Raw genomic sequence first — 13093 nt, 5'->3', positions numbered from 1 at the left:
TTTGACATTTATCGTTCAAGCTGCGCCATATTGGATGTTGAACATTAAAGACAGGAAGTCAATCGTTCTGGAAAAAGGTCAACAGAGGTAGAGAAAATATGGAAATAAATACACCTGAGAATATAGAATCACAACATGCATCCTCTATCATCCAGGGTTCAATATCTCCATTGTGTTCTCTTACACACCTGGGGCGGTGGGATAGCCTAGTGGTTAAAGCGTTTGCTCGTCACGCCAAAAACCTGGTTCAATTCCCCACATGGGTACATGTGACCCATTTCTGGTGTCCCCCGCCGTGATATTGCTGGAATACTGCTAATAGTGGTGTAAAACTAAATTCACTCACTTACTCTCTTGAATACCCTGGATCTGGTCATAGCCGTAACTTTGTTTCTGAAGAGAATCACTAACTTAGTCTCTCTTGTCATAAATTCAGTAAAATGGTCTTGCACATGGGGTTCAATCCTCGATAATCTCCAGGGTATACGTTTCGTTACGATGGTCATACCCCACTTTGCCGGACAGCTGATGTGATGATAACTTGAATTAAGAGTATCCGGTCAGCTAGTTTACGCTGGGCTATAGTCTGTTTTCAGTGATTACCAATCACCCATAGGCATTTGGGGACATATCTAACCGCTTTAGACTGAGGCAAATTTGTTTTGAGTACAACTAACTGATTTTTGGTTAAATCGAATTTACAAGGCATTACCAATACTTGAAAGAGGTAGAAGGAGTTCAAATTCGATATATATTTGTTGAAAGTTTCAAATCTGTGATTTTGTGTTAAATTATTTCCTAAATAATCTGAGTGGCAATTGAACAGAAAAAACCTTCGCGACTGTGACCGATATCTTTGTTGACATTGGCAAGCTGAATTGGTGAAATATGAAATATCGAGATGAAGCAGCTTTGCTGATTGGCTACTGTGAGAATCGGCGCATCGTGAGCCAGCAAAGGAGGTAATATAATTATCACGGCGGCCCGGCCAAGCCTTGGATGCATATCAGGGTGTTAGTGGAGAGTAACAATATACCCTGGAAATTATCGAGGAAGATGAAGGTTTGAAAGAGATGTCAATTTGCCCACCAGTTCACATCTGACTAATTCTGCACAGAACTGGTTGCTTCTCTTAGTAACATGGGACCTATGGCAGAGATCGCCTACACGATCTGATATCAGGGGTATATAGGATTAGAGTTTCATGGGGTTACGCCTACATTGAAATTGGTGCTTCATAGTAACAGTGAGTAAGATGAGTGAGTTTAGTTGCACGCCACACTCAGCAATATACCAGCTATATGGCGCTCAGCAATATTCCAGCTATATGTAAATAATCGAGTCTGGACCATACAATCCAGTGATCAACAGCATGAGCATCGACCTGCACAATTGGGAACTGATGACATGTGTCAACCAGGTCAGCGAGCCTGACCACCCGATCCCGTTAGTCACCTCTTACGACAATCATGGGTTGCTGAAGATCAATTCTAACCCAGATCTTCTGGACACACTGGATAATTGAGGATTCACAAGTTGTTGAGACAAACCAACCAAATGAAAACAAAACTTCATGGAAAAGAGCAACAGTGGGGGGGTCATTGAATCTTTGGCCTCCATAAAGCTTACATAGTGGTGGAGTATCATCAGTCTCCATTATTGCAGAGTAGGTAGAACAGTCATAGCAGAAAACCACTTAAACCACTTCATGTAACATGGTTCAAGGTGCGAACAACTAAATATACTGTATGTTAGAGCAGAGAAGGTATGAAATTATCAGCCTTAAGATCAACAAAACTGTGATTGTTTCATGCCCTTTGAACATGAACAATTAGGGATGAACACAACATGTTCTTATTTCATTTTAGACCGTTAGAACTGATGATGTAGAAAATCAATGGCAAAACAATGAATCACATTGATAATGTTTTGCAACAGAAATTTGTCAGAATGAATTAACACAAATCGGCAGCACTCGTGAACATGCCCAACGTTTAGAGACATTTTACAACCAGATATATCCTTACAGGCTTGTTACATTGTATTATGCCATTACTTTCACCACCCTACACTGAGCCACAACCAGATTCAAAAAATAATAAAAGGGAGGTAACTCTAATCTTAAGTCTGTATTCTGACGATCAAATACCCTTAAGAAAAAGATGACATGCCAAAATATGATCATTTTACATCCACAAAATCATTAATTAGATGGCACTGTAAAATTTATCTTGAAAAGACAGAAAAGAGAAGAGGAAAGAGAAGGTATAAAATCACATATGATAATAAGTAATAATCATTTGTTGTGAAAGTAGTACCATGATTCAACAGATCACTTTGTCTCCCGAATGTTTGGATATTGACGAAAATCAGAAAAGACAATACAGAAAACATTTAGCAGGCTTTGTACATGCTATATACATATCACACAAAGTTGCCATGGCTACCATCTGATTTCATCCACACACCTTTTGGGCACCAAGTTGTTCAACACGTTCAACTAATTAGGATACTTTACCTGTTTAGTAGGACTCTAATTAGGATACTATGAATTAAGAATTAAAGAAATGTACACTGGAAAAAGGTCAGTGCTATTCCAGAATGCTGTGCACAAGCAACAACATAAAATAAACAAGATGTCCTCTCTCAGCACCATGATACACTTGACCTTATTTTGCGAAAAACATGTTACTCGATGTTTGGCTTGTCAGGTGTAGAAGGTCATTTAAGTCTCCTAGCCTATGATATCAAAGCAGAGTCATCAACATATCCATTTGATACCTTAACAACTAGGAATTTCTGTTTCCACTGCGAGTCATATTCTTAAACGAGAAACGTTCACCATGTTACATCATGTTATGTTTTTACGGAAAGTTTGGGAGATGCAGTTACTTCTGGTCAGACAGGAAATGGTTTCCCTTCTAGCTAAAAAAAACTAATGTCATTACTTATTTCAGTTATCCATTAACATAATTGTCACCTCTGTTTTGCCTAATGGCAGTGTTCGCAAATAGCGCATGACCCTCTGACAAATCCGGCAGATTCGCCAACAGTCCGATAGAAATCTACAGCCCGCCAGCCCCAGTTTCTGACTGTATATTTCACAATGACTTTGACTGAAGTTGTTATATGTGACATGTGACACTTGTTTGCTGTTTATAAATCTTATGTTTGTTAATAATTTCAATGCCAATATAAGAAATATTAAATTTGAAATGTGTTTAATTTTATTTTATGGGTCCTGTGAATTTTCAATGGGTCAGACAGACATCTGAAACTTACAGGACCGAAAGTCCTGTTACTTTGAAACACCATTCGTGAACACTGTAATGGAATCTGAGGCAGTGGTTATGCTATGAGGCGAAATTTAAAATAAAACTATTCATATCAGTTAAGCTTGTCTTACCCTGCATGTAACATGTTATGTTTACCATTGTCTTGTGGAGAAAGTTATAGTTTCACTTTCGAAAGATTACGTCATAATTAAACACCCATAGAGTGATGACGGTTGATGACCTGCTGGAGGTGATGGTAGGTGTCTTAGATAAACTTGTACACGACATAATCCATAAGGTTTAGGCTTATATATTGTTCCATGGCCTTGTTTGTTCGTCAGACCTTTAAAAGTGATTCCACACTGTACCACCCTCTAACAATATTTCCGTTGTCTGTACACAATGTTTGTCATGGAAACTGTTTATGCCTGGGTGTGACACACTGACACATTTGCCATCATTCAACTTGTCGTACTGTTGCCAGCCTTCCATTATACAGTGTGTCCATTTGCCAGAATGCATTTCTTTCACAGATCTGCATCTGACTCAGTTGCCATGCATTCTGCTTTACCCTTTTCATCACATTTCGTATATTGTTGTCATTGTCATCCTTCATCCAACTCGTTACATTGTTGCCATGATGCATGTCCTTCATCCAACTTGTCAGACTGTTGATACGATGCATTGTCCTTCATCCAACTTGTCATTTGTTTCCATTATGCATGTCCTTCATCCAACTTGTCAGACTGTTGATACGATGTGTTGTCCTTCATCCAACTTGTCATTTTGTTGCCATGATGCATTGTCCTTCATCCAACTTGTCAGACTGTTGATACGATGCATTGTCCTTCATCCAACTTGTCATTTTGTTGCCATTACAGACTGTTGATCGATGCATTGTCCTTCATCCAACTTTTCAGACTGTTGATACGATGCATTGTCCTTCATCCAACTTGTCATTTTGTTGCCATGATGCATTGTCCTTCATCCAACTTGACATTTTGTTGCAATAATGCATTATCCTTCATCCAACTTGTCATTTTGTTGCCATGATGCATTGTCCTTCATCCAACTTGACATTTTGTTGCAATAATGCATTATCCTTCATCCAACTTGTCATTTTGTTGCCATAATGCATTTTCTTCATCCAACTTGTCAGACTGTTGCAAAGATGCATTGTTCTTCACTCAACTTGTTACACTGTTGCCAAGATGCAGTTCTTCACCCTGTCACTTTGTTGCATTCATTCATGTTCATGCATTGTATGTTTTGTCCAGCGCATGACATTGCTGTACTTCAAATTGCACACTGTAACCATCATGCATTGTACTTCATCCAGCTTGTCACAATGATGCAGTTGTTCATTGTATAGTGTCGCCATCATGATGTACTTCATCCAGCTTGTAACAATGATGCAGTTGTTCATTGTATAGTGTCACCATCATGCATGTACTTTATCCAGCTTGTCACAATGATGCAGTTGTTCATTGTATAGTGTCACCATCATGATGTACTTCATCCAGCTTGTCACAATGATGCAGTTGTTCATTGTATAGTGTTGCCATCATGCATGTACTTTATCCAGCTTGTCACAATGATACAGTTGTTCATTGTATAGTGATGTCATCACATTGTACTTCATCCAGCTTGTCACAATGATGCAGTTGTTCCTTGTATAGTGATGTCATCACATTGTACTTCATCCAGCTTGTCACAATGATGCAGTTGTATATTATCACACTGTGTAGAGAAACAAGCCAACACTCTTTCTGCACAATGCAACAGTGTTGTATATCACGCAATATCCTTCATTTATCTTATCACCTGACACTGCTGTTGTGTATTAAAACATTGTTGCTTTTCATGAATTTTCTTTCACCTGGTTTGTCACATGTCAACAAACGAAGATACGGAGGCACACAGTCCTTAGAATGCGGTAACCTGATTGGCACTTCCTATTACACTATATCTTACTGTAACATCACGGCTTTAGGGTGGACATAAAACCAATAACTGTTGAACTGTGTGTAGGATATAACTCTCATAATCATACCTTTCCAAACAGCTGTTGCCAAGGTTACAAATCAATATGATGCTCTATCTCTACAAACGTTAGTAAATGCCATGTGATAAAACACCGCTTGTACACACTCGTCACACAGTAAACACATCTTTCAATGGATGACTGTTGCAGGTACGACGCCATTCTGATGCATCATGGACGATGATGGAACTTCTGGTGGAGCACTGATAAATTTGGTATTTTTGAGTATTTTGGAAAACTTTCCATATGAACTACACCAATCACTGATAAAGTGGAATCTTTTTAGAAATTGGTTTCCGACACATTGGACATAACTTCAACGCGTCCGAGCACTTCCCACACAGAGCGTGTCCACAAAGAAACACTGTGTCTTTCTTTCGTTCCATACACACTGGGCACATAAGAGATTCCTCCATTTCCTGAAGCTTCTTCTTCAGTATTACAGCATCTGTTTCGTTGATTGGCTGTCGAATAGAACCAACAGGACGGCCATCTTAAACAGAGATAAACATTTGTTATTCTTGTTACTTTGCCATTATTGTGGTGGAGCTTAATAACAGTCTTATGTCACATTCAGGATGTCGCTTTCAGTAATATCACAGTCATTGTCAGTACTATCATTGTTTATTGTTGATTGGCTGTCGACTAGAAACAACGGGACGGCCATCTTAAATAGAAGAGACAAGCATTTGTTATTCTTGTTACATTGCCATTCTACTGGTGGAGCTTAATAACAGTCTTATGTCACATTCAGGATGTATCTTTCAGTAATATCACAGTCATTGTCAATATTATCATTGTTTATTGTTACATTCTGCAATATTCGGCTATGTGACAACAGGACAGAAAATAATGTAAGTCACCAGACAATCCAGTTCTTGACATCATCAAGCTATGCAAATGGGATAAGATGACATCAGTTAACCAAATCAACAAGCCTGACCACTCCATCCCTTTAGTCGTCTCTTACAACAAGCTGAAGACCAATTCTAACCTGGATCTTCACAGGGTGAGTGAGTTCAGTTTTACGCCACACTCAGCAATATTCCAGCTATATGGCAGCGGTCTGTAAATAATCGAGTCTGGACCAGACAATCCAGTGATCAACAGCATGAGCATCGATCTGCACAATTGGGAACCGATGACATGTGTCAACCAAGTCAGCGAGCCTGACCACCGGATCCCGTTAGTCGCCTCTTACGACAAGCATAGTCGCCTTTTGTGGCAAGCATGGGTTGCTGAAGACCTATCCTACCCCGGATCTTCACGGGTCGGATCTTCACAGGGGGTTGCTTGTTATTGTTGAGACCAAATACAGTGTTATCGCCCACTGAGATGACATCAACACAATTGGGACATGTGTCAACCAAGTTGGAGAACCTGACTACCAGATTCAATCACCTTGTTATATTTTTTCTAGAATACATGAAATAAGGCAGAATAATCTCACCTGGTCCACGCTTTATCTCAATGGGAACTTTACATTTGAGACACCTCTTCATCTTCACACAACACTCAAGGCATACTATCACGTGCCCACATGGCTCGAACGTCACGTTAGCTCGCTCTCCGCAACAAACTTCACATTCTACCAACTCCTCTCCCTCCAGACACATTGGGAGCTCTGTGCGATTACCGGTGGCACTGAAAGAACAGCATATCTAATTGTCAAAAACATTTGGGGAACAGTTGACACATCAGGGTCTATCACACACAATCAACAAATGCACAATCGCCTTACACACAGCATATAGTTCCGTCTCCTATTCCCGCGGGTTTCCTATTCTTGTGGAAACACGTTTTCTGCCGAAATTGCTGATGCACAACACTTAGCGGTTGTTTACATCGCCGACCGGAAACTAGGAAGTGGCCCAAGTCTGCGAGTGATAAAAATCTTGCAATGTCACGAATATTGGTGAGTTTGTACCAACTTGGACATATCATAACTTTTTCCCGCCCTTTCCGGCATGATTGCTCTTCCAGCACTCCACAACGTTACTTCCTCCTTATACTGCGAGAATAGGAGAAGCCTCATTTCGTAAATAGCGGATGGCATTGTTTATCACCGGGCTCAAGAGTAAGGCTAGCAGCTGATAGATGCAGATATTAAGGAGAAGGCCCTTCATTTAAAAATAACAAGCATTCATGCGGTAAGAAATGGTTGTGTTATTTTTCAGCCAATATCTGTAAGTACCGAAGGAATAGGAAACGGCTTCCTACTAATGTCCATCATGTTGTATGCGCTTAGAGGATGTCCCCAGTGGAGTTCAGTGGCCTTAGTAGTAGTAGTAGTATTATATTAGTACCTGGGGGCCAATTGTAGGGTGGTGGGGTAGCCTAGTGGTTAAGGCGTTAACTTGTCACGCCGAGGACCTGGGTTCGATTCCCCACATGGGTAGAATGTGTGAAGCCCATTTCTGGTGTCCCAGCCGTAATATTGCTGGAATATTGCTAAAAGCGGCGTAAAACTAAACTCACTCACTCACTCACTCACCAATTGTTACCCAGAGCTGGCTGCCCGTTTATGAAAGGGTCTATTATGATCAGCTGTTTTGACATGGGAATGGGTTGTGAATATGACAGCTGTTTTGACATGGGAATGGGTTGTGAATATGATAGCTGTTTTGAAGCTTGAAACATGACAGATACATGTTCTAAATTTCGTGTCCACTCAGCATGAATGATTGGTTGGTTTGTTGTTTAACAGCACACTCAGCAATATTCCAGACATATGATGGCGGTCTGTAAATAATCGTATCTGGACCAGACAATCCAGTGATCAACAGCATGAGCATTGACCTACGCAATTGGGGTACGTTGGCATGTGTAAACAAAGTCAGCGAGCCTGACCACCTGATCCCATCAGCCTCTTATGACAAGCATGGGTTACTGGAGATCAATTCTAACTTGGATCTTCAGGGTCCCACTCAGCATGGAGAGCAGAGAGCAAAAAATATTTGAGTTTTAAAAATGCATTCAAGTCTATATACATACTAAGCTGTAGCAAACTGCTTGACGACTTCCTCCACCCGAGGATCACTGATGATGTCGAGTGGTGTCTTATGTTGGTGGTTCTGATGCATGAGATTCGCCCCCTGCTGAGCCAGGTAGCAAGCAATGGCTGCCCCCGTCTGTTCCTCTTCATCTGTCATTCCAAGCTGTGTCCGAATCTGATAAATAGTTGGCTATTACAAGTTTAGGACGTTGAATCTTAAAGTGTATCTTCAAGGACATATTAAAGGAACAAAATCAAACCTATTTCAGTAATTATACCATGCAAATTATGTTAAGAATAATAGGCAAGAAAATCTAGCAATTTCAAACCTCTTTTTTCTATATTTTTCAGACATAACAGTTGTATTCACTCACTCACTCACTCACCTGCTCACCCACCCGCTCACTCACTCGCCCACTCACTTACCCACTCAGACTCACATTTCCTAGGATTTATGCCAGGTTATGATATACTCATGGAAACAAAAAAGGGAACACATGAAAGTACAAGTGTTCTTTATTCTTTTCCAGGTTTCTTCACAAGGTTTCTATTGCACTGTGGGTGAAAATCTGGAACTAAATAAAGGTAATTGTACTTTCATGTGTTATATTCCTTCTGATTATATGCCTCTGAATGACTTTAACTTCCAGGTGTATATAATAATCAATATAAATATCCCCTTATTCGTTTCCTGGAGTATATAATAATCAACATAATGTTCCCTTGTTTTCAATACTGGTTGCTTTCTGGCTGAAATACAACTACATTGACATTACAAGTCTACGCCCTCACTCACGACATCATTGAAAACCTACAAACATAGTTATCATTCCAATAAACTCATAAACTGGGTAAATCAGAGATTCAAACTCAAGATCATAGGATCCTGGTTCGCTAGATGGGTACAATGTGTTAAGTTTATTCTATGGGTCCTGAGGGGCAGTGGGGTAGTGGTTAATGCGTTCGCTTGTCATGCCAAACACCCAGGTTCGATCCCCTACATGAAGTGTTGGAAGTTCATTTCCGGTGTCCCCCCCTGCTGTAATATTGCTGGAAGATTGCTAAAAGCAGCAAAAAACTAAACTCACTTACTGGTGGGTCCTGAGATACAGGACACTAGGGGTGGGTATTGCAGAGAATTTTCATAGTGCGATATATTGCGATACGGAAGCATATATTGCGATATGTATTGCTATATATTGCAAGGATTATTTTTTTAACAAAAACTACTTATAATCGAGTTAATGCTTGATTATAAAGCAAAAACACAACAAAATCACTATGATTGATTAACCTTTTATAAAAACTTTTAATCATGATAAAATAAAAATGCAAGTAACATTTGGCACTAATGAAACAGGGAAAAGAACAATTCAAAAAACGGAAATATCCGAAGATTTCCGAGTGTTACAAAGTTTTCCGAATGCATGTCAAAATACCGGTTTTTGATCAGCGTATCGCAATACCTATCGTTTTCATGTCTGAACCGGTAAATACCGGTAAACCGGTTATATTGCGCAGCCCTACAGGACACCGATTCACAAAGCGTTCATAATGTTACGACCTGTCGTAACTCCATACTTTATCATAGGTTTACGAAAGTCGTAACACTACGAACACTTTGTGGATCGGGGCCCAGGAGTATAACCTCCCTCTTCCAGTCACTCATATGTCCTAGGAATCTGTCACTCTCTGTTCTATCACTGAAGATTCATCTGTAGAACTATGTATAACAATACACATTTGATACTCACTGCATCCAAGGTCGGAGAACTCTCCTTCTCGGTAGCTACAGTTTGCCTCATCAGTGCCAGATGCAAGCAGGTGTCACCATCTTCATCTGCGACGTTGACGTTCGCACCTTGGCTGACCAACAGCTCTATGAGCGCTGTGTGCCCCTGGGACACAGCCAGCAACAGCGGGGTCTGTTGGCGATTGTTACGGATCTCTATGTCAGCATGGCCCTGGGGTGTAAACAACAGAAATTGAGTCACAAAATATTCAGGAAATTCATTGTTATTATTCATTTAGGATTACAAACTTGGTGAGGTGAAGTGTAGTATAATGAGGGCTGAACATTATTGTTCTAATGTAGCAATGTTCAAACGTGCATGTGTTGGGGGTGGGAGGGTGGTTGGGGGTGGCAAGTGTTGGGCAAACTTTACAGTAGTAGCCCATCAAGATGAAAGGTAGCAGGAAATGAAAAGACCACCCTGGTTACTGGAGAACTATTCAGACTAGGAATCCCCATGCTTGTATACCTTTAAAATTGTCTAAGATACAGATTTGATTCCCAACACAGGTACAATCATTCTCTTCCCACAGAGGTTACTCAAGTCATATCTTCCCACGTACCTCTGTTCTAATACAGCCATATTTCCCAGTTCTCGTAAAATCCCCTAGCGGCAAAAAATCGCAACATGAATTATCTCCCATATTTCTATCCAATCAGAACAAGTGTCTGACTTAGATCCAATATGGCAGCCACTATTGAGTAAGTGAAGGATAGATTTGGTATTTCATGTTTAACTGAAAATCAGAAACTAGCAATAGAGAGTGCATGAATCAACCGACAAGTTGTTTTTGTTGATGTGACACACAAGACATTTAATGGTTAGCTTGTCCGTCAACAACAAGGGCGATGGAGACGCCATTGATTCGCCATTACAAGACCAAGTTCTGTCTAGAAGGAACGTTTGCGCATAGCGCAGGGGAAGAAGTTCTAGTTTTGCTGAAGCATACAGAAATTACCGAGGCTTTGCGAATGATTACTGTTGAAACAACGTCGCTGATTGCACAACTAAATCTGATTGCAACCAATCACGAATCCTGAACAATCGCACCATGAAAGGGCTGTATTACAACAGAGGTACATAGGAAGATATGACTTGAGTAACCTCTGTGGGAAGAGAATGAGGAACAGTCTGTAAGCCCATTTCTGGTGTCCCTCCCATCCTATCGCTGGAACATGGCTACATGCAGCATCAAACCATCCCTACTCACTCACTCACTCAAGCATTGTTCTATCTCAACTCACCGTTCCCAGGAGTGTTCCTGCGACATCTTTGTGTCCGTTCAGAGCTGCCAGATGTAATGAAGAGAAACCATCGTCTTTCTTGATGTCTACGATCTGACGACACTTTATTAAAATTTTATCTGTGGCTCTGCAAAAAATCACATGGGCATAAAAAAATACAGGAAACAGAGAGAAAATAGTTTCTTGCAAAAACATTGTCATTTGTTGTCTAGGTAGCATGTGTCTTAACTTTGGGGGCAGACTCGTCAATAGAACAGCACGTCCGTTATCCCCGAACGAGCATTTAGGTCACTAACACTATCGTTTATCTGTTTTCTGCCTTACATTAATCGTTGATAAGTATTAAATTTGGCATCTTAGAACTGAAGCAAGCATCCTCAAGCTTTAACTATGATAGTTCAGGGCAAAAACTGTACTATATTACAGTATACATGAGGGTAGAGCAAACTATAATTTATAAATAAGCACCTGTTTTTAGTGGAGAAGTGACACATGAGGTTGGATGCAAGAGATTTTAGTGACACTCTCTACACCTGGGAATTCTAACGGCAAACTGTCTATTTTGTGTGTAGACATACTGTTTGCAGGACCAAGAACTCAAAAACAGACTTTCGTCTGCACAATTACTTACACATTGTTGCCTTTCAGGGCTGCATGGTGCAAGACATTGAATCCCCGTTTATTCCTCAGGGTAAAGTCAATGCCGGGGAAATTGATCAACAAGTCAATAATCTCTCGACTTTCTTTCCCGATGGCGTCGTGCAAGGCTGTGTCACCATAAGCATCCTGGGAACATAATATAGTGGTACATAACTCTTCAATACAGATTTGGTTACGTAAGTGAGCCCTCTTACTGTATATCAACATTACACATAGTGACCCCTTTCACTGTATATTAATATGGCACAAAGTGATCACGTATCTGATCCTTCTCAACTGTATAGTAACATTACACAATGTGATCCTTCTCACCTGTATATTAACATAACACAATGTGATCCTTCTCACCTGTATATTAACATAACACAATATGATCCTTCTCACCTGTATAGCAACATTACACAATGTGATCCTTCTCACCTGTATAGCAACATTACACAATGTGATCCTTCTCACCTGTATATTAACATTACAGTCTTCCTTGAGCAAGACATTGACACACTGTAGATGTTGTTTGTTGACGGCGACGTGAAGCGTGCTGCAGCCCCCATTGTTCAGGGCATTTATCTGAGCCCCCTTCTGCAGCAACACCTCCATGACGAATGGCTGGTTACTGGAACAAAATGGTGGCCATGAGCAACCACTAACTTAAAAATTTGAGTTTTCAACTTTAAACATTCAATCACAGATGGTCGTGTCAGCGCTGGGATTCGAACCCACATTTATCACGGTCGTGGTGTGCCAAAGGGACACAATTGTGCACAGCGAACTGAAGCGCTAAAGGCAACAGGGTTACTGTGCCCTCTGATGAGAGAGTGAGTGACCATTTAATGTCTGTTTCAACCGTTTCAGCCATACCATGGTACATCAGCTTAATATGTTGGGAAAGCCTGAAGTGATCCAGGTCTCAAACCTTAACCACTTTTGTGCTTACAAACCCAGAAACATAATTAGGGCAAACCCAAGATACCTGTCGTAGAAAGCTTATAAAAAGGTTGTCAGTGACTGTTGATTCTATGATAGCAGGACAATGTAAAATAGCTGAAATGTTCTAGTAAACAACAACAAGGCCATGTTATGAA

General features: G+C 40.4%; 1 protein-coding gene across 2 annotated transcripts in view; it reads right to left on the bottom strand.

The window, feature by feature from the left end:
- Nucleotides 1-3391: 3391 nt before the first annotated feature.
- LOC124271414 (E3 ubiquitin-protein ligase MIB2-like) overlaps nucleotides 3392-13093 on the bottom strand; it is a 29491-nt gene continuing 19789 nt past the window's right edge. The window contains exons 11-17 of one of the 2 annotated variants that reach the window (XM_046706564.1): nucleotides 12468-12624; nucleotides 11983-12137; nucleotides 11352-11478; nucleotides 10069-10278; nucleotides 8314-8504; nucleotides 6770-6963; nucleotides 3392-5812 (exon numbers count right to left, since the gene is read on the bottom strand). In XM_046706564.1, coding sequence (XP_046562520.1) covers nucleotides 5580-5812; nucleotides 6770-6963; nucleotides 8314-8504; nucleotides 10069-10278; nucleotides 11352-11478; nucleotides 11983-12137; nucleotides 12468-12624 — 1267 coding nt within the window. In that variant the 3' untranslated portion in view covers nucleotides 3392-5579. The remainder of the gene's footprint in view (nucleotides 5813-6769; nucleotides 6964-8313; nucleotides 8505-10068; nucleotides 10279-11351; nucleotides 11479-11982; nucleotides 12138-12467; nucleotides 12625-13093) is intronic. The other variant, XM_046706565.1, reaches the window with a different exon arrangement.

The sequence above is a fragment of the Haliotis rubra genome, unplaced genomic scaffold, assembly GCF_003918875.1.
Source record: "Haliotis rubra isolate DU_JTF1 unplaced genomic scaffold, ASM391887v1 Scf16, whole genome shotgun sequence".
In the NCBI taxonomy this organism is placed as follows: domain Eukaryota; kingdom Metazoa; phylum Mollusca; class Gastropoda; order Lepetellida; family Haliotidae; genus Haliotis; species Haliotis rubra.
The sequence above is the reverse complement of the archived record's forward strand: the minus strand, read 5'-3'. Positions and strand labels throughout refer to the sequence as shown.